We start from the raw sequence: 23,056 nt of genomic DNA, 5'->3' as shown, positions 1-23,056 counted from the left end.
TAAGTAGCAACCACCTAGCAGACCGGGTATGGTAACTGCTGGTATACTTCCTGAAAATAGTCGGAAGATAACTCACTTAATTTTGGCATTTTTGCCGAGGAGATCTTAGTTATGCAATTTTACATCTAACTAAGATGTTTGGTGCAGTATTTCAATGAAAAGATTTTCATGAAATCGAGTCGTCTCTCATTGAATGACAACCAAGACTTTACTGAAGAATAACTACTGTTGACCAATCACCGATGAAGGGGCATAGACTTCAGCTACCGACTTCGGCTTGCCTCAAAAAAAACAAAAAAAAACACGAAATTTCGGCATAACGTCAGCTGGGAAGCATGTTGACATCTTAAGGAAGGTGAGAGAAGGAGGGAGGAATAGGTAAACATGGCAGAGTTGCTCATCGAGACAGACATGAACTAAAAGAACACTAACTTAAGAAGCTCTCTCTCTCTCTCTCTCTCTCTCTCTCTCTCTCTCTCTCTCTCTCTCTCGTGTGCTGGGGAGAGAGTGAGAGGAGAAGAAAGTGCTGTGCAGCTGCGTCTGAGACTGATTTAGTCTGATCTGTATCAAGGCGTGTTTTAATAAAACAACACACACAGGACAGAGCAGACATGTATGGAATATTCACTACATTTCATAAACTGTATGAATGGCCAGCCTAGAACACGGGGGCCTATGGTTGAAGTATGACCATTGTAATGACATGCATATGTAAATATTGTACGTCATCGTCCAGATTTAGGGGCAAAAATAATTAATGACTAAAGCAAAATAGAATGGACTTGCACTGTGAAGAGGGCTCCAGCATTGTGGCAGGTAGGTGACCTACATAACAAAAACATGACCATTCTCTGAACGAGTGACTAAAGAAATGTAGGATAAGCCATAGGATGAATCTATTTCAACGCTCTGAGCTGCAGTCAGTCAGTCAGTCATTCACACACAGAAACAACCCGCCTTGCGCTGCTGGTGGTTCCTGACTGAGGACAAATCCTCAGAGACCTGACAACAAGCCAAGGATGGGTGGCTTGGCTGGCCTGGGAGCGGCAGGGACATCAAATCTCACATTTTACAAACCAAACACGCACACTGGGGTAGCTACAGACAGTTCCTTCTCGAGGAGCCAAAACAGAAACGCCTGCCGAGATGCTGGTTGGTGCAGAGAGCAGGCACCCCTTCCTGGAACCCAAACCCAGGGACCAGGCACCAGCGTGACAGAGGGAGATAAGTATCAGTCCACTGACTCAGCAGGAGGGCCGGGGTGGACAGACCTGCTCTCCCTGCTGTGTGCTTCCCTGCCTGGGAAAACACCATGACACTCCCAGTCAGTACCACAATAATCAACCATCCCTCCTCCCCCATTCATGATCCCTGTGATTATCCAGACACTTTACTCACACACAGACACACCAGTAATAACACACCATACACCAGGAGCAGGATACTGGCAGACTGGGTCGTCTACCTGTCTGAGACAATGAGAGAACATGTCGGGTCGTTAATCTTCCCCAACACACTGTGGTATCACTCCTCCTAGAATCCAGAGAAAATTATACGTCAGTCAATCTAGTCTACAGCTGTGTTTGGTACATTTTGGTTTACATAGATTAGGACTTCTGTAAGAACCCTCAAGTAAGCTGTCAAACTCAATTCTCTATCTAGCCACTATTCTGGGGTCACAGATAGAAAGCGGTGAGAAGAAAATGGTGGACTTCAAACAGTGAAAAGGCACCCCCATATCTCTAGGATTTAATGCTGTGATTATGGGTGAGGTCTTTAAGAGGTTGCATGTGATTCAGATTATAGTCAGGCAGTGCATCTCCCCCTCTCCCCTCCCTGTAGCATGTTGTTGCTCTTTCTCTCCGTCTTGCTATAACCACTTGCCTCTGCTGTGCCCGTCAGTCTTCACATTCCTTCCACAAATAAAAGGTATCTATAGGACCGATACCCACTGATAAGATTAAGTGCAGCACTTCATTAGAGTATCATTGCTACCAAAACATAACAGCAGGTTGCCTGCTCTTCCTTAACAGCAACCGATGACAAAATAACAAGGGGGAAGACACTTCCAACAAGAGACTTTTTTTCTGTGCTGTATAAATCTATGGACTTCAAAAGAGACCGGGGAAAGAAAATACTACATCACAGCAGGCCATTTAAGGAGCATTTTAATTAAATCTGTCCCAAGAAATATGTGAATTCTGAGCAGCCATCTGAGCAGCCATTTTTGACATTTTGCATTCCAGTCCCCCTCTTGACCCATTTGGTTTTGAGCAGAGGTTGGGTGCTCTAGCTAGCTATGATACGAGCCAAGACAGAGACAAACACCACAGTGCTTATTTCACGATCGTATGCAACACAGCCATGTGGAACTGGAATAGAATATGGCATTGGACAGGCTGAAGGACAGCACCCTTGCCAAGAATGCTCTGAAACACCCAGCGTTCAGTGACAAGTGTTCAGCTGCTGCTCATCCAGGGGCAACAGTCAACTCCCCTGGGACGACAGGATCCATCTTGGACAGACCGTGTCAGTTTGGGACATCTTAATGAAGTCTCCAGCATGGGTGAGTGCATTCAACAGAAGAGGAAAGGGGTTGGGGAGAGGAAGAAGGGGAAATGCCACTCCCTGGAGAAAATACACAGGATCTCCTCATGTGACGGAGAGAAAAGCCCTGGCTTAGCATCACAATGTCCACTCATGGTAATAACACAGCGATTACAGCATTTCTGTACTCTATTCAATAAAAATAAAAACACACAACAGCTACACGTTAAAGCTTTGCAATGTTTCATCATCTAAATGTGTAAAACCTCGTCCCAATAGAAATGTGAAGTTGGAAACTAAATAAGTTTGCTTATGTGGGTGATCGTTAATGGGACAATTGATGGCTACAATCATCAAACTAGTAGTAGTAGTTTTAAGGATAATGAAAAACAACTGTGGTGCACATTCATGTTATAAACGTATCGTTCTATTTATCGTTATCACATCAATTCAGGCAATTTGTCCAGGTATGGATTCTTGTCCTTATCGACCTACTCTAATTCAAACACAATCCAAAACAAACCATTATGTAATTCATCAAAATTATGTAAAACATTTAAATAATTTATCATACGACATGTTTTAATATAACTCAGTAAGTAACTGTAGTTTATAATGCATGTTATGAATGCTTTATGAGAGACTTAGTGTAAAGAATTAGGCTACCGTTACATAACAGACAGAAGAGCTGTGTGGGTCGAGTTAGAGATTCTCCGGTACTTTTGTGTACTTTTTAGGCAGTATTTCTGAACGTAAAGCTCACGAGTCAAAAAGTGGTCCCTGAAAATTGCATCACATATGTGCACACGACACTACTTTATCTCGCTCTGCTGTATGTGCATCTTTATAGCTGTCATTCAAATGGCGAGGGGCTGAAGCTCATTGGCTAGAACATGAATTGCTATGGGGCTGGCCCACGTGGGGGAAAATGGCGTTGCACAGCTTCCAGTAAACAGTCACTGTCTAACCAGGGATTGTGTGGCTCTAATTGTGGTAATAGAGTAATTCTGCATGTATGAACTACACATTGACACATCCAGCCCAAAGCAGGAAGTTTCAAAAATACTTACTAGTCGCCAAAGTTCTGTAGCATGTCTTTAATCATAACTTGATTGTATTTCACTACTAGATAAACTAGTGACAAAACAGTGCAGTCTAGATAACTGACGGTCAGTGCTAGATAGGAAGCAGTGTTGTTTTAGAACACTTTGTCTGACCAACACAGAGTTCAGCTGCACAAGGGGCCAGGGCTCCTAGCTCCTCTCTTCATGTGGGCCACTTGAGACACTCTGTCCGCAGGCCCTCTCATGGCACAAAGAAAGAGAGCGAGAGAGACTAGCCCCGTCTGCACAAAAACGTCCAGCAGCTCGCTCTTGCCATAGTTTTTTTTAAAGGACCACAAAGAGCGACCAGTGATACTGGAAAACAAAAACATCCTCTCTCCAGGCCACAGAGAAGCCTAATTGCACCCCCCCATCGCTGATGTAAATGTGAGATGTGTAATCATCATCAAAGGAAAACAGAAGACGTACGCTCTGAGTCCACTAAGGCCACAGGGACTCGTCCTCATAATTACCACAGCCTCTCCAGTCATACATGAGAGGGAGAACAAGAGCACAGACTGCAAAGACTTTCAATCCCATTGCTTTCACTAATTTCACTACTCTTCTTTCGCCCTGAAAACACAAGCATGTGGCCTATTTTTAGAGTGAGCTGATACAATAAATGATTTGTATTTTGTGGTGTTGTACTCCTTCCTATTCAGCGAGTGTAAACAGTGAAAGGCAAGGGAGGGATGAGGACAGAATTAAAATGTAGTGTGGAAGAAGAGTTAATGTCTTCATTTTCATGCAGGCTGCATGAGCTGGATTAATGGGGTTTCACACAGCTTTTGAAATGTTGGCAACAAACACGTCCACTCCTACTTCGTGCTCCAGCAGAAACACTACTATGGAAATGCTGCTGCTACTGTGCTGAGTGAGCTCCCTCTAATCCCTTTCTCAGATAAACATAAGGCTGTGCTGCACACTTCCTCCAAGACAGGAAATGCATTATGATGAGGACAATAATAAGTAAACAATTATTATGTGACACTGTAAAAACTACAATTAAGTGACCATGACATGGATAATGAACAATATTCTTACATCCTTCCTGGTTATTAGGGTTTGATTTCAGCATTCTTGACCTTTGACAGAGATTACGTCACCACAACTACAGATGTGATCATGACCTGTTCCAGGTGTCACAACACTGGTCTAGAAACAGCCTTCAGCTCATTCTCTGTGTCTTTCATTACTCAATGTGACTCTGACCACTGGAATATGCATGGTGAAATCCCTCTGGACGAAGTCGTATTACACATGGGCCTGTGACAGGACAGCTAAACTCATAGGCATTCAAGTTACACTTTTCACACAACATTGCTGGCATTACTCATAGCTAGAGAGATATTGCATGTATGGTGTGTTGTACTACAAACATCTATAGGAGTTAAATAGTTAAGTGAAGTGAATTAGGGGGGGGTGTGGGTCTGAGGGGCATGCACTGCTTAATGTGGCCTCAAAGCTATTCCTTAATCAAGCAGTGATCCAAAACAACAGCCCCTAACTCAATGTAAGGTATCCTATAATGAAAACGTAATAGTCCAAGCAGAGGTGATGTATTCAGATTGAACAAGTTGGCCAGAGAGTGACAGCCAAATGAACCAGAAGGCTTATTTATCAGTGAACACATGCTGGTAGCAACACATTCCATATAAAACAGATGATAGCCTTCTTGACAGACCAAGCACCATCCAGCAAACAGAACGTTACACTTCAGTTGTCACTTGCACTTACTTTATTTCAATGGACAGTTTAAATATCTAAAGTATGTTGTAGTGTGACACACCACATAGGACAACGCTGCATTACATCACCTGAGATGGTTCCACCTGAACTGGAAAAACAGACCAAACCTGAATTTCATTCGTGTGAAACTACACTACACATTCCTAGGTTGTCAGACAACTCGGTGTGACAGAGGACACGATTGGTATACTTGAAAACATTGTTATTGTTGTAATTTGTGGATTAACCTATTTACAACCACTCCCAAAATGTGTTGCTGCCAGCTTTCACCTGGTCAAACACGGTTGAAACAACCCAAAGCACTAGGACTGATACATGACGTATTTGAATCCACATGGCTTTGCCCCAGTCTAGTCAATCTTGACCCTACGCAGTGTGTGTGGAGCAATAGCATGTACAATTGAGACGTGTCTAACTTGACCCCGTTCACACAAAAATCTGCATAGGCCCAGTAAACAAACATGATTGCCCGGTGAATGACGCCGAGATAAAACTACGGGTTGTAGTTTACTATTGGTTCTAATGAACATTCGTGTCATTGTATCAAGACTATGATATAATTGATTAACACTGGACATTATTTTACGCCGGCTTTTATTGTCGGTGAACCAACCATTACAGTGTTGCAAGGCATTATTATGATATCGTCCATTCAAATAACGTTTGCCACAGTAACTGTTTTCACTGCTGAGACAAACTCAAAATTGTAACTAACCATCAGCATTGAAGAAATTGTATGTGGTCCCCATATGTAGATGATCAACAGGTGTTTTATTGGGGCACCTCTGACAATAATATGCATACAAGTTGTCAGTTTAGTGAGTCATCTGTTTAGTGAACCCATTCTGTTTTGCTTCTTTTCAAAACATTATAAAATGCTGAATGCTTCATGATCAATACCTCCCTGGTCGCATGAATGACATTCACCTAACATAAATAAAGTTGAGGTAACGTTCGATCATGTCGATCTCATCAACCACTGACAACATTGACAGAGACACAAACTATACGAACAATCTGATGTTGATAGTATTTCCCAGTTTCCCTTGATGAGAAGATTTTGCATTCGGCGCAAAATAAAATATACTTCATAACTTTTTTTCTGTAGTTCCGTCGGGTATCCTACCTTAGAAGCTGTTTTGGCAGACATTTTACTTGCTTGCTCCGCTCCCAAAGTAGCAAGTTACAGTTAGTATTATCACTTCAACCAAAGCGCAAAATTCCTTCTTCTGAATTTCTCCCAGCTGCCGCCACGCCGGGCAATAATATTTTATTTTTTCAGGACGTCGAGAAACATGACCCAAATGTGTGTGTGAAAAGTCCAAAGTTCATTATCTCTAGTAGTTTGCCTTATACGTAACTTTACCCTATATGCCTATACATCTGAAATTACTCCGTTTAAAATATTCAACTCAAATACGTTGCCGTAATGTATTTTCTCTTAAGAATGTTGACTGAAACGTTTGAAGAAAATGTAGATATCACTTCGTCCGCAAATCCAAAGCAGTAAAACTGCAATGGCAGGCTTTGTATGCCTCTCCCTGCTCGATTCTCTCCTCTCCAACCAACGATCGTGACATGTCTGACTGGAAGAGTCCATTGCACCTCTGTAGGGGTGATGCTACTGGATGGAAACCAGGGCATTGCCATTGAACTAAATATACTTATTCTAAACAAAATATGATGATTATGCATGTATGTCAGACCTTCAGGTCAAACGTATACGTTACATTTATATATTAATTTACCCGTATAAACTATTCTTAATGCAACAAAATAAAATGGATATCACAATTTTCGTTGATAATGAACTATGCGGACCAAGAACAATTGTGAAGCGAGGAGAGGGGATTTCGCTGATGTGATGCTGCTGAATGTTCACTTTTACTGGGTGACTGACAGGCCTGCAGTGTTTATTTACTATATTGAAACACAGTACTTGTGAACTCCTAAAACACCTGGGTCACCTAAAATATCCAGATAAAGTGAAAATACATTGATTTATACGATTCTTGAGACATAAAACGTAGAACTATTCTTGCAAAAATATCTTGCAATAGCACTTAATAACTTGTAATGTGTCTGAAAACATTATTTTATATTATTATGTGACTTTGCAACCACACTAGTTGGTGGCATGGCAGACAAGTCTGGGACACAGTCTACAGTTTCATAAGTAAAGGTCATAAACCAAAGAAGAATGTTTCAGGTCAACTTTCAACTGAAAATCCAGTCAATGACTTTAAGTTGGGTTTTTGTGTGGTTGATAACCAACCACACAGGAAACCAAACGGGCCATAGCTGTCATTCAGAATACTTCCTATGGCTTTCCGGAAACCAACCCACAGGATGCGCTGAACCTCAGAGCTCAGCTTGCATTGTTTCAAAGTAAACAACACACTGTAGGGCTATATCTCTCAATGTAAAATAAATCAGTTCATACATTACTTGTAAAGAAATCAGAAGTAGCTTCAGCCTGTGACATAATAAAAAAAGAACAACGATGACTACATGCACTGTATATAGACTTTTTCTATTGTATTATTGGCTGTATGTTTGTTTATTCCATGTGTAACTCTGTGTTGTTGTATGTGTCGCACTGCTTTGCTTTATCTTGCCCAAGTCACAGTTGAAAATGAGAACTTGTTCTCAACTAGCCTACCTGGTTAAATAAAGGTTAAATGTATATATTTTTAATGTTCATGTAAGTAACCACTTTGTTCTAAGCGCACAGAGCTTCTCTATTTCCATCCCAAGCAGCCATTTTGACAAACCAGAAAATCACGTTCACACACTGCTCCTGAATTTCTTACATGTACAGCTGGCGCAGGACAGAGGTGCCCTGTAGGTGTAGATGGTCTTGGGTTAATTTGCCACCAGACCAAATCCTACAATGCAAAAATCTAAAGCAGTTTGACAGACAGGGCTTGATGCATCGTGCGAACAGCTCTCAGCCATGGTATTTTGCCATATACCACACCTCCTTGACCTTATTGCTTAAATATAACATTCAGCCTACAACTAAATAATTCACTCTCAAATTACGATATGCTAACTGTATTTGTCAGTATCTAACAATCTAATCTATCTAATATGAGGTTGGACACAAAAGTAAAACATCAAAAGAACAATTCATCTACATTTGTATCAGTATTTTTTTAAAGCAAGTTTGTTACATCTGCAATATGAATGAATGACTACATACTAGTATAGATGCCAGCCGCTCTGTCCTCCTGTAACGGTAACTTCGTCCCGCATCCACCAGGGAAGATATCAGAATGTTCAGCATTCTATCTCTCTCAAGTAACCAGACTAATTTGCTGTTCTAAAAGTAAACAAGCTTGACCTAGAACATTTTAATCGATCTACCCCAAACGCTGTAACCCAAAGACACAGAGAGGAGAGTACTACTGCCTGCTTTAGAGACAAATACAGACCTGCAGTATCTCTTGATGGAGAAGAGAGAGGGGCATTTGTGACACTAAAACGTGATCAAAGGCAGCTTTGCCCTGCATGGCTGCCCCCCCCCCCCCCCCCGTACCCAGAGCAGAATAGCACACAACTGCTCTGGAGCTCAGGTGCTGCCTTCTCATGGAAGAGCAGGCACATGGAAAACACTCTGCCACAGAATAGGCCGGAACACACAGACACAAAACAGGCACACGTTAGTGAGGAGAACGCTTCACAGAGTTATGCTCGCCTGCCTCAGCATCCCCAGAGCAGAAAACTCTAATGTGTAGTGAAATAACATGAAGCACACACTCTGAACTGTACTGTGTGTCCTAACTGGATAAAACATGATAATAGACCCTCAACACCATTGTTGTAGGTGTAGCACTGGCATAGTACTTTCTCAGCGTTAGAAAAGCCATTGTTGTAGGTGTAGTATAGCCCTTCTATCTCAGCTTTATAAAAGGGGGATGAGAGTGAAAGGGAGAACAATAAACACAGGCCGAGCTATAACACCTCTCTGCCTGTTGGAACAACCAATCTGAGGGAGAGGTCAAGATCTAGAGGCCAGTTCCTGCCAACAACAGCCGTCTTTGATAAGTCCACAATTGTTTTCTTTCCACATTTTTGCCCTTGAAGTTCTTCAATAAAAAGTAGCCTACATGCCAACACACTCAGATATGTAATTTCACAAATGTGTATTCTTTTCTCAAATACAGCCAGGTAATGAGGACAGTATAATCAAACTTGGGGTTTAGGCTACTCCTATTTCTTACTGTTATCTGTAGACATATTATACTATATATTCTTGGGGAAAGGGGAGAATAGTTGATTATTACTTGGGAGACACAAAAAGTCAAAGTAATACCACACACGGTCTAGAATGAAGCCAAAATGTCATTCATGATGATGTAGGAGCATATCTTTCCCCAAACTCACAAAGTAAGAAAAGCGGGAAAAAATAGAGGGAAAAGAGAGGGAAAGTAACCCCCTGTTCTAATAACACCATGCTAGTTGAGTCAGTACAGGGAGGAGGAAGTCAGGGTCCTGTTTCACTGTCCGTCCATCTTCATCTGGGCTGAATTAAGATCCAATTGATTGTCTGTCTTATCTTCCCTTGGCTCTATTGACTCTGGAAATGCTTGCATTGGTTACGGCTCTAGCAGGGTACTGTGTTCTGTTTCCACTGTTAATGAGAACCCTCTGAAGGTCAGGGCCTGGAGGAGTGGAGTCAAACCAGCAGCAAGGTGTTCCTTTAGTAATTGTTACTGGACAATATCCAGCGGGGCACACTAAGACTAAGACCCAGTTGCCCACTAGGGCACACAAGGACAAAGACCCACTTGTACTTTCCAATGGAGAATAGCCAAACTGAAGCTTGAGGAAAAAATATACATGTTCTGTGCCTACAGCATTTATCCTCAAATGATTGGTTTAATCTGCATCTAGCCTGCATTTAACATTGTTTAATATGCATTTCAAAACGTACCGATCGATTGGAGCTTACCATGTGAAATGTCCTCTTCAAGAAAAAACTAGCTATTAAATGAAGGTCAAAGAAAGGGGTTGTCCATAGCTGGCCTTTCTTTTTTATACTTGGATTTTATCAGGTCTTTTTCAAAACAATACAGCAAAAACAGAAACAATGAAACTAAAGAATAAATAAAAGCAAACAGAAGTCGCCATCCAATAGGTACAGAATAATATATAAAATTGTGATATTGTATTGTTAACAAGATATTAGTTAATCAATTCTTCCTAGTATGTGAATGATATCCATTTCTCACAGTTATTATTGAATAAAGGTTTTTGGAGTCTTAAGGCATATGTCAAGCTTTCCATTTTAACGATTTCTTGGATTATACTTTGCTATTCTTCACATTTTGGGGCTTCTACTTTATACCAGTTCTTGGTAATGGCTTTTTTACTTGCAGCAAGGTTAACTTTGATCAGGTATCTGTCCCTGCCCATCACACCTTCTGGAACATTACAGGGCATTTTCTAGGGACTTCATATCCTAGGACATCTTTTAACACCAAACATACATTATCCCAAAAACAATGACATATTCTGACATTCCTCAAAAACATGTGTGTGGTTGGCATGGCTGTTGTACAGCTAGCTGTTGACTTGTGATTCTAGGAGTGATAAAAAAAACAAGTCATTTCCCCAAAAAACTCTCCATGTTCTTAAGTTGTTGAGTACTGCATATATTGTCCAGGTCTTCGTCTGAGATGTCTATATACAGTTCCTTTTCCCATTTTGCTTTAATATAAAGAGCTGACTCTTTTCTAGAGGCTATCAAGCCATAGCAGAGTGAAGAGATTGTCTTGGACATTGCCTGTTTATATGCATTTCGAATCACATGGATAGTAATATTTGGTATTCAAGAAGGTCCTGTAATTTGTATCTCTTTTTCAAAATAGTCTCTTAACTGTAAGTATCTGTAGAAATCTTATTTTTCCATACGATATTTCTCCTTTAAATTCTCCATCCTCTACAGTCCTTACATTTTTTATCATACTGTAGAAACCTGGTTTCAATTTTGGATCAAACGTAAACCATTTCAATGTTCAGATTTCCTTTTCCAGCTTGCGTTGTTTCACCATCCGAAACCAGAGGTCTAGTGTAAATGATGATATAGGGTTAAGTGTCCCTGTTAATGTCCCAAATGTGTCTTTATGCCCAGCTACAGACTGGATTGGGCGACCTTGAATGGCAGCCTTGACATCTTTCCATACAGCACTGTGTTGTGAGTCACAATAGCTGGCCTCTAATTTGTGATCGTTAAACAAATTCCTCAAATCCCATCGAGAAATTGAGGAACATTCTTCAGAGATTTGTCGCATATGACACAAACAGAAGAACAGCAGCGCATCTTGGTTTCAACTCTCGCTTTCATCGCATTGTCAAGGAGTCAACAGAAAAGGCTTTCATAAGGTTGAGAGAAGGAAAGAGGCTTTTTCCTATTGTACTTATAACTCATGCCTCTAGACCTGTCGTTCCATTAAACCTGTCAATGTGTTCTTGTTACATCTCTCCTCCAATCCACACAGTAATTGCATGGGCATTCATTCCATCAATCAATTATATTGGCAGCAACATCATCAAGTCATTGTTTATGGCATGGCGTTGTGCAGGAATGCAGTGGAGGGATGTGTGGATGGGGGAAGTGTTTAGTCTGTGTTTGAACAGCCAACTCTCTCTGGCCTCACTCAATTTGATCAGTGCGACTGGAGTGCTGGGACACTAGGAAATAAAGACAGAAGTTTATACAGGTGTAAACGTTAATGGACACAGCGTAACTTAACAAAACATGGTAATTGTGTGTCACCCCAAAGCTATTTGTTATTAGTAGTCCAACTCCATGGTCATGGCCTCAATTATTCAGTCTCTTCTGGTTCACACAACCCATTTAGTATCATTCTTCAAGGCTACATGCTTTCATCACATGAAAGACATGGTGGAAAAAGCACTGCCTTCAACAACATTTCCATTCTAAAAAAACTGTCATAAATGGTAAAAGTTCGGAATTATTATGAGGTGTGAACTTCATTGCTGCCCAAATATATTTATGGAATTCCAAATTGAAATGAATAGAGTAAATAATAGGCCTAAATACAGTATATTAAGTCATTATCATATTAAACGTTATCAGTCCAGGGCAGTCAGTCCATTACTGTCTATTCTTGGGCTTATTTCCATTCCACTCTCCCTATTGCAGCTATCTAATTTGCTTCTGCTTCCATTCTAATAACTATGTGATAGGATTTGTGCAATACTGAGTTCTGCAATTACATTGTTGTTAAAAATGTATATTGTTTAAGGGGATCATTGTTGTGATGTGATTCATACTGCAATACTATGAACGTCTGACATCTAACTTGATTAAAAAACAGAAAAAATGTAAAGATTAAACTCAAATAGATTCCAATAATGAAGTTTACAGTGCCTCTCAATATTCTGAGAACACTGAGTTCTGACGAGGATATATTAAGCTTCTACATTGCGAGTGAATTACCATAGTAATTACTGATAGTAAGCCACTAGGCTGCTTTCATCTTGTGGAGCAGAAATACAAATTGCTATACAGATCATTCATCTAAAAAACTTCCTCTCTTTTCCCTTTCTCAATTGACATGGTTAGCAGAGCACATTTAGCCAAACAACAGGCTGGAGGCAGCAGCAGGGCTGGCTGGCATCCCTCCACTCAGCTGCACAAGCACTTTAACCCACGATGGCTCGAGCATACTCACTAATAACCTCCCCAGCAACGCAACTGGGAGTGGCAAGAGGAGGTAACCTTCAATTCAAATTAGCCTTATCGTTATACTCAAAAGATTCTATTTCTGTGCGAGATGAATTATACATTCCGGAGAGAGGAGAAAAATACTTTAATGAGTTTGAAACTAAGTGAGTGCCGTATCTAAATGTGTTTTCTTCCCAAGTTAGCTGTGCTATTTAGAGTTGATGACGTGATCCCATTGTTTGCGCTACAATGAGAGAGTGAAATTGAAAACAATGCTCTGAAGATCCCAGAGTGCATTTTACTGAATTTACGAGGCAGTAAATACTTCACGAGAAACAATGTGACCTTTGCCTCATTGTTGAGACATTTCTAAATGACATTGTCACGCCCTGACCATAGTTTATGGTCCTATTTCTATGTGTTTGGCCTGATATGGTTCTCAATCAGAGGCAGGTGTTTGTCGTTGTCTCTGATTGGGAGCCATATTTAGGTAGCCTGTTTTGTATTGTGGGTTGTGGGTGATTGTTCCTGTTTCTGTGTTTGTTCACCATACGGGACTGTTTCGTGTTCGTTATTTTGTTTGTTTCAAGTATTCTAATTAAACATGGATACTTACCACGCTGCGTATTGGTCCGATATCTCCTACTCCTCCTCAGACGAGGACGAAGACAGCCGTTACAGACATTAATAGAATGTTTTGTTTTTAGCATCTTTATATATTTATTACGGTAAATATAACATGCTCATCACAAATCCTGTAGTTCTACATTTGTTTTCCTCCAAATGGTGAAGCAATGGTACATACTGTGCGGAAATGTTTCATACTAAGCACTTGGCGTAATCATTTTCTCTATACTATGATAACCCTCTATCTTTTCAGACACGGATGTCAATAATTTTACCCAGACAGGGACAATAAAAAGTTAACTGAAATCAAAGTCAATGAATGTACATTATACAATGACAACTCTAGGGGATACAAAACACAATCGTGTTTATTGACATTTGAGGACCGTTCCTTACTGCTCTTAAGGTTTAACAAAGCACACGGTGTGCTCCAGTCCGCTGACAATGACTGACTTCCTGTAAAACTTGCTGTTGTGGATGACAACACTAATGACAACAGTGTGGAGCCCAATCATAGGGTTGTCAGAGAAAAGCACACTCAAACATACACACATCATGTGCAACTCTGTGTGGTAGCACCTTAAATGTCCAGAGACTCCATTCAAAGCTGCCTGGCACTGCAGTATCAGCAGAAATTATGCATGGGGTGTTGAGTGCAGAGGCAGGACACACCTATTCTTTACCAGCAACAACAATGTGTGTAAATACTCTCTGTAGGACAGGTCCTTCATAAATAAAGGAGGAAAAAGGAGAGCTTCTTCCTGGAAGGTAATTGGGAGGATTCTTCTGGGAAAATGCTGCTTGTTTTTCTCTGTCCTGAGAGAGGGTGCTTCCAGACTGCTGCTGGGAGTCTAGGACATCAGTAAACACCACTCTGTAGGCTGAGGTGTTACAGTGCAAATGGACGTGAACTACATCTCCACTGGTATAACATTCCCCTGACATTATCACTGACATAGGCAGAGGGGCAGAGGGGAGGGAACCCCATCCCCAGAGACCTCCAGGACGAGAGAGGCTGTACTGTTACCTTTACTGTAACAGGTTAATGTGTTCAATGTGACACGGTAAAGAGTTGGTGTCATAAAAACAGCAGTTCAAATGTCTGGGCTGCTGCTATGGCTGTCTCCTGTAATGTAGTGATGTGAAAGACAAAACAAAAGAGGAGCTCTCCTTTCGTGAGAAGTGTTGCCTATACTAATGTGTGTGTTTTCCTGTTGTGTGTGTATTTGTTTTTGTGTATGTGTGCACGTTTTAGCCTGGAAGGGCGGCTATAGGCATGGAGCTGGGGGAAACAGGGCGGGACACAAGGAGGTGTTCCTCTGGTATTTCCTGAGGGAGGGAGCTTAACAAGCGTGCATACACATGCAGGCACGCACGCCATGGCTATATTGACATAATGATGTGGTCAAGGTCCAGTGGTCCCCCATTGCTTAGCTCATTCGTCTTCACTCACAATGGCCACTAATTCCTGAGACAGTGCAAGTAAAATGGTATTACCGTCGCACAGCGGCATGAAATCCACATTTTACCCTGCATAACATAACTAAATCTTCAGTCCTCGCTTTAATTCAATTACAAGTCAATTACGTGTCAAATGTCACTTTCACATCTCCTGCTAACTGTCTTCACTGAAACTTGAGCTGCAGCTGTTTCAGAACACAGGCCATAACTCTTGCTATCTGCCAGCTCTGCAGCAAACGCATCTGTCCATTCTCTGTTCCACTGTGCATTCACACTCATGTGTGCTGTATGCGCGCACACACACACACACACACAGACACAGACACAGACACAGACACAGACACAGACACAGACACACAGACACACAGACACACAGACACACAGACACACAGACACACAGACACAGACACAGACACAGACACAGACACAGACACACACACACACACACACACACACACACACACACACACACACACACACACATGGCAGTACAATACCTTTCTCTTGGACAGGGAAGTTAATTCTGTTCTACTCTGATTGTAATTCAAGGGCCTGCTCTCTCACCTTTATCTGGAGTGATTCAGTAGCTAACCTTTTCATTATAGAGAGAGAGAGAGAGCCCAGGGGTCGATACTGTAGAGCAGCACGTGTACGGTACTTCAGAAAGTGGAGGAGCGGCAGAGGGTTGGTCCCTAAGCAGTGGGAGAGAGGGAAAGAGAGAGATGGGGGGTAGGTGCACTGGACAAGGTCATACAGTGGGATAAACAAGGACATTCCTCAGTGGCCCCTATCTGTATGTCACGGCTGGAACAAATCAATGAGCACACCTGACAAAAACACCTGAAACTGTTTCTATTCCATGGAGTCATCAGTCAAAACGTTGAATTCACACAGTGGACAGAAGCAGCACTTTACATCATTCTACTCCAAGGCTGCAGTGTCTGCAATCAAAACACTGTTAAAATTGACAGGTGGTTTAAGTGCCTTAAATCATAAAATATCACCAGATGGACAATACCGTAGGTATCCTGAGACGGCAAACAGATCTCTCTCTCTCTTTCAAAATTAAAAAATGACAGCTTCAAAAAGTCAATTCTGGTTGCGGGCATAAACACAAACACTCACGACCAGTGAAACATCTAAAACCATGGGGAGAAACCTCTGGAAGTTAGTCACACTGTCCTGCCCTGAGTTGGAAGTTAGTTGCACTGTCCTATGACGAGAAGAGGAGGAGGAGAGGAGGAGAAGAAAAGGGAGGAAGATGGGAGAGGAGTGGCGAGGCTGAGGTGGGTTATACAGTATGTGCCACACTCATTGGATCCCTCCCTTCACAGAGAGACAGGAGGAGTGTAGAGTCCATTAAATCAAATCAAATCTAAATTGTATTTCTCACATGAGCCGAATACAACAGATGTAGACCTTACTAAGAAATGCATACTTACAAGCCCTTAACCAACAACGCAGTTTTATTAAAATAGAGTAAAGAAAATATATACTAAATAAACTAAGGTAAAAAAAGTTACACAATAAAATGCCAATAACGAGGCTATATACAGGGGGTACCCTTACCGAGTCAATGTGCAGGGGTACAGGTTAGTCTAGGTAATTGAGGTAATACGTACATGTACAGTCGGAAGTTAACATACACTTAGGTTGGAGTCATTAAAACTCGGTTTTCAACCACTCCACAAATTTCTTGTTAACAAACTATAGTTTTGGCAAGTCGGTTAGGACATCTACTTTGTAGACATATTATTGCATTTATATTTCACTGTATCACACTTCCAGTGGGTCAGAAGTTTACATACACTAAGTGGACTGTGCCTTTAAACAGCTTGGAAAATTCTAGAAAACTATGTAATGGCTTTAGAAGCTTCTGATAAATGATGTCAATTAGCCTGAGTCAATTGGAGGTGTACCTGTGGATGTATTTCAAGTCCTACCCCTCAAACTCAGTGCCTCTTTGCTTGACATCATGGGAAAATCAAAAGAATTCAGCCAAGACCTCAGAAAAAAAATTGTAGACCTCCACAAGTCTAGTTCATCCTTGGCAGAAATTTCCAAATGCCTTAAGGTACCACGTTCATCTGTACAAACAATAGTATGCAAGTATAAACACCATGGGATCACGCAGCCGTCACACTGCTCAGGAAGGAGACGCGTTCTGTCTCCTAGAGATTAACGTACTTTGGTGCGAAAAGTGCAAATCAATCCCAGAACAACAGCAAAGGACCTTGTGAAGATGCTGGAGGAAACAGGAACAAAAGTATCGATATCCACAGTAAAACGAGTCTGTAACGGCTGTCTAATGCCTCCTCCTCGGATGAGGAGGAGGAGTAAGGGTCGGACCCAAAACGCAGCGTTGAATGAAGACATAATGAATTTATTTACAGACAGACGAAGACGGTAAAACTCTTAAACAAACTACAAAACAACAAACGACGTAGACAGACCTGAACTTGAGAACTTACATATACACGAAGAACGCACGAACAGGTACAGACTACACAAACGAACGAAAACACGAAACAGTCCAGTGTGGTAGACACAGACACAGGAACAATCACCCACAAACAAACAGTGAGAACAGCCTACCTTAATATGGTTCTCAATCAGAGGAAACGTCAAACACCTGCCTCTAATTGAGAACCATATCAGGCAACACATTAAACCCAATATAGAAACACAACAAATAGAATGCCCACCCCAACTCACGCCCTGACCAACTAAACACATACAAAAACAATGGAAAACAGGTCAGGAACGTGACAGAGTCCTATATTGACATAACCTGAAAGGCCGCTCAGCAAGGAAGAAGCCACTGCTCCAAAACCGCCATAAAAAAGCCAGATTACAGCTTGCAACTGCACATGGGGACAAAGTACTTTTTGGAGAAATGTCCTTTGGTCTGATGAAACAAAAATAGAACTGTTTGGCCATAATGTCCATCGTTATGTTTGGAGGAAAAGAGGGAAGCTTGCAAGCCGAAGAACACTACCCCAACCGTGAAGCACGGGGGTGGCAGCATCAAGGTGTGGGGGTGCTTTGCTGCAGGAGGGACTGGTGCACAAAATAGATGGCATCACGAGGTAGGAAAATTATGTGGATATATTGAAGCAACATCTCAAGACATCAGTCAGGAAGTTAAAGCTTGGTCGCAAATGGGTCTTCCAAATGGACAACGACCCCAAGCATACTTCCAAAGTTGTGGCAAAATGGCTTATGGACAACAAAGTCAAGGTATTGGAGTGGCCATCACAAAGCCCTGACATCAATCCAATAGAAAATTTGTGGGCAGAACTGAAAAAGTGTGTGCGAGCAAGGAGGCCTACAAACCTGACTCAGGTACACCAGCTCTGTCAGGAGGAATGGGCCAAAATGCACCCAAGTTATTGTGGAAAGCTTGTGGAAGGCTACCCGAAACGTTTGACCCAAGTTAAACAATTTAAAGGCAATGCTACCAAATACTAATTGAGTGTATGCGAACTTCTGACCCACTGGGAATGTGATGAAAGAAAGAAAAGTTCTAATAAATCATTCTCTCTGCTATTATTCTGACATTTCACATTCTTAAAATAAAGTGGTGATCCTAACTGACCGAAGACAGGACATTTTTACTTGAATTAAACGTCAGGATTTGTGAAAAACTGAGTTTAAATGTACTTGGCTAAGGTGTTTGTAAACTTCCGACTTCAACTGTAGGTAGGGGTAAAAGGACTATGAACAGATAATAAACAGCAAGTAGCAGCTGTGTAAAAAACTTGCAAATAGTCCAGGTAGCCATTTGGTTAATTGTTCAGCAGTCTGATGGCTTATGGGTAGAAGCTGTTAAGTAGGCCTCTGCTCTGTCATACTGTATAGTTTTTGTTCTCGTGGTACTACTTGTCACTGGGGCATTCCAACACCATGAGGCTACTGGTCAGAACTCACACAGGGAAGAAGAGGAGCGCTTTAGACAGGAGAGAAAAATACTGATCATTCACACTCCACGAGGATAAACGGTAAAACACAAATGGGGCACAGTGGAAATGTTCTCCTTTCGGAAAAGCTGACCACGACTCCATTTTGTTGATTCCAGCCTACAAACAGAAACTAAAACAACAAGCTCCCGCGCTCAGGTCTGTTCAACGCTGGTCCGACCAATCTGATTCCACGCTTCAAGACTGCTTCGATCACGCGGATTGGAATATGTTCCGCATTGCGTCCAACAACAACATTGAAGAATATGCTGATTCGGTGAGCGAGTTCATTAGGAAGTGCATTGACGATGTCGTACCCACAGCAACGATTAAAACATTCCCAAACCAGAAACCGTGGATTGACGGCAGCATTCGCGTGAAACTGAAAGCGCGAACCACTGCTTTTAACCAGGGCAAGGTGACCGGAAACATGACCGAATACACACAGTGTAGCTATTCTCTCCGCAAGGCTATCAAACAGGCTAAGTCCCAGTACAGAGACAAAATAGAGTCGCAGTTCAACAGCTCAGACACAAGAGGTATGTGGCAGGGTCTACAGTCTATCACGGATTACAAAAAGAAAACCAGCCCCGTCGCGGACCAGGATGTCTTGCTCCCAGACAGGCTAAATAACTTTTTTGCCCGCTTTGAGGACAATACAGTGCCACTGACACGGCCCGCTACCAAAACCTGCGGGCTCTCCTTCACTGCAGCCGAGGTGAGTAAAACATTTAAACGTGTTAACCCTCGCAAGGCTGCAGGCCCAGACGGCATTCCCAGCCGCGTCCTCAGAGCATGCGCAGACCAGCTGGCTGGTGTGTTTACGGACATATTCAATCAATCCTTATCCCAGTCTGCTGTTCCCACATGCTTCAAGAGGGCCACCATTGTTCCTGTTCCCAAGAAAGCTAAGGTAACAGAGCTAAACGACTACCGCCCCGTAGCACTCACTTCCGTAATCATGAATTGCTTTGAGAAACTAGTCAAGGACCATATCACCTCCACCCTACCTGACACCCTAGACACACTCCAATTTGCTTACTGACCCAATAGGTCCACAGACGACGCAATCGCAACCACACTGCACACTGCCCTAACCCATCTGGACAAGAGGAATACCTATGTGAGAATGCTGTTCATCGACTACAGCTCAGCATTTAACACCATAGTACCCTCCAAACTCGTCATCAAGCTCGAGACCCCGGGTCTCGACCCCGCCCTGTGCAACTGGGTCCTGGACTTCCTGACGGGCCGCCCCCAGGTGGTGAGGGTAGGTAACAACATCTCCACCCCGCTGATCCTCAACACTGGGGCCCCACAAGGGTGCGTTCTGAGCCCTCTCCTGTACTCCCTGTTCACCCACGACTGCGTGGCCATGCACGCCTCCAACTCAATCATCAAGTTTGCGGATGACACTACAGTGGTAGGCTTGATTACCAACAACGACGAGACGGCCTACAGGGAGGAGGTGAGGGCCCTCGGAGTGTGGTGTCCGGAAAATAACCTCACACTCAACGTCAACAAAACAAAGGAGATGATTGTGGACTTCAGGAAACAGCAGAGGGAGCACCCCCCTATCCACATCGACGGGTCAGTAGTGGAGAAGGTGGAAAGTTTTAAGTTCCTCGGTGTACACATCACGGACAAACTGAATTGGTCCACCCACACAGACAGCGTTGTGAAGAAGGCGCAGCAGCGCCTCTTCAACCTCAGGAGGCTGAAGAAATTCGGCTTGTCACCAAAAGCACTCACAAACTTCTACAGATGCACAATCGAGAGCATCCTGTCGGGCTGTATCACCGCCTGGTACGGCAACTGCTCCGCCCACAACCGTAAGGCTCTCCAGAGGGTAGTGAGGTCTGCAGAACGCATCACCGGGGGCAAACTACCTGCCCTCCAGGACACCTACACCACCCGATGTCACAGGAAGGCCATAAAGATCATCAAGGACAACAACCACCCAAGCCACTGCCTGTTCACTCCGCTATCATCCAGAAGGCGAGGTCAGTACAGGTGCATCAAAGCAGGGACCGAGAGACTGAAAAACAGCTTCTATCTCAAGGCCATCAGACTGTTAAACAGCCACCACTAACATTTAGCGGCCGCTGCCAACATACTGACTCAACTCCAGCCACTTTAAAAATGGGAATTGATGGAAATTATGTAAAAATGTACCACTAGCCACTTTAAACAATGCCACTTAATATAATGTTTACATACCCTACATTACCCATCTCATATGTATATGTATATACTGTACTCTATATCATCTACTGCATCTTGCCATCTTTATGTAATACATGTACCACTAGCCACTTTAAACTATGCCACTTTATGTTTACATACCCTACAGTACTCATCTCATATGTATATACCGTACTCTATACCATCTACTGCATCTTGCCTATGCCGTTCTGTACCATCACTCATTCATATATCTTTATGTACATATTCTTTATCCCTTTACACTTGCGTGTATAAGGTAGTAGTTGTGGAATTGTTAGGTTAGATTACTTGTTGTTATTACTGCATTGTCGGAACTAGAAGCACAAGCATTTCGCTACACTCGCATTAACATCTGCTAACCATGTGTATGTGACTAATAAAATTTGATTTGATTTGATTTTTAATGCCTAGCAGAGGGAAGAGAAGTTTAGTAAACTACATTGAGTTAGGTTCCCAATTGAAAGTGGCTGTGAGGTGATGGGCAGTACATGTGATTTAGTGGTTAAGGGAAGAGGGGGGATAATGTGATTCACAGTAAACTCTGCTGATAACACTCTGATAATGTCAAAGGAGAGCCATGATTAAACCCCAGTTCTGATGTGCAGACCTGCCCCGTCAGCGATTGAGTGAAAACACTCAGCGCAGGGACCCAAATCAAATCTGCAGTGCGCATGGTTGGAATGCAGCCCTCATTGACCGGCCCCTCTACACTGCCAGTCTGGGCCACTAAGCATGTGCAGAGGAGTTCAAATAGAAATAACAGGTAATTATCTCTCAAACACAGTTAATTTGCCTTCTACATCGCCAGAGATGGGGTCTATAGGGACAAAATCTCATCCTCGTATCACAGTTCAGTATAGGCTATACACTCCTCCATCATTCGGGTGTAATATTGTCAACCTTCGCTTATTACACAAGATGTCCCTCCCATAAATATGTAGCCACGGCTCTTTGTTAAAATAAGGCAAGAGCCTTTGTGGAGACTAGAGGGAGGTAAAAGAGAGCTAGTCAGGATGGCATGGGCCTGCCTGGTCCTGGCATGACAGTCAGATAGTCAGAGAGCAGGGACACAGCAGCAGACCAGAGGCATCATGGGATGGGACCCTGCTAAAGCCCCAGTGCGCTCTGTTTAATCCCCCTCCCTTCCACTGCCAGGATCAAGCCTCATCAGCTTTGGTGTTCAGTGTCAGACTCATTTTTATAGCATCCCACCGGTCAATTCTAACCGCTAATGCCTCACACAACGGCTCCTAATGCCAAGTGATTACAGACTGCTGTTTTAGCACATTTGTCGCATGAAAAGAGAGAAAGGGCCACAAGGCTGTCCATCGGCTCCATGCTCAAAGGGACGAGCCTGATGAACTCAGCAGAAAAGGATCTTCCCTGAAAGCAGCTCTAAGCCACAGACCTCTGGGTGGGGTCTAGGGGGATAGCGGGCTGTGACCTGGCCGTCAGAGCTGGTCTGACCGGGGCTATGCAGTATCCTATGCCAGAGCATATAGACAGTTCCTGTGTTTTCACGTCACATGTGCAGATACACAAATATGCACATACGGCTCTCCCACAAGTAGACATGATGAGACTCTGAAAGTATGCAGCTCAATCACCCATTGAAAAAAAAACAGGAGCCAATCATGTATGCTCAACACTGTGCATGAAGTATAATTCAAAAACACAATAGTAGT

The 23,056-nt window shown here is 42.6% G+C and overlaps 1 protein-coding gene across 15 annotated transcripts in view; it reads right to left on the bottom strand.

The window, feature by feature from the left end:
- The window catches only part of LOC129834401 (tight junction protein ZO-1-like), a 154,064-nt gene that overhangs the window by 76,560 nt on the left and 54,448 nt on the right, over positions 1 to 23,056 (bottom strand). Inside the window, exon 1 of one of the 15 annotated variants that reach the window (XM_055899348.1) lies at positions 6,526 to 6,968. The exons of the other annotated variants lie outside the window; for them this stretch is intronic. Coding sequence (XP_055755323.1) covers positions 6,526 to 6,549 — 24 coding nt within the window. The 5' untranslated portion in view covers positions 6,550 to 6,968. Of the gene's footprint in view, positions 1 to 6,525; positions 6,969 to 23,056 lie in introns of those variants that run through there. 15 annotated transcript variants of the gene reach the window in all.

This window comes from Salvelinus fontinalis, chromosome 35 (genome assembly GCF_029448725.1).
Source record: "Salvelinus fontinalis isolate EN_2023a chromosome 35, ASM2944872v1, whole genome shotgun sequence".
NCBI lineage: Eukaryota > Metazoa > Chordata > Actinopteri > Salmoniformes > Salmonidae > Salvelinus > Salvelinus fontinalis.
Note: the sequence above shows the minus strand (reverse complement) of the source record. Positions and strands in the feature narration are given on the sequence as shown.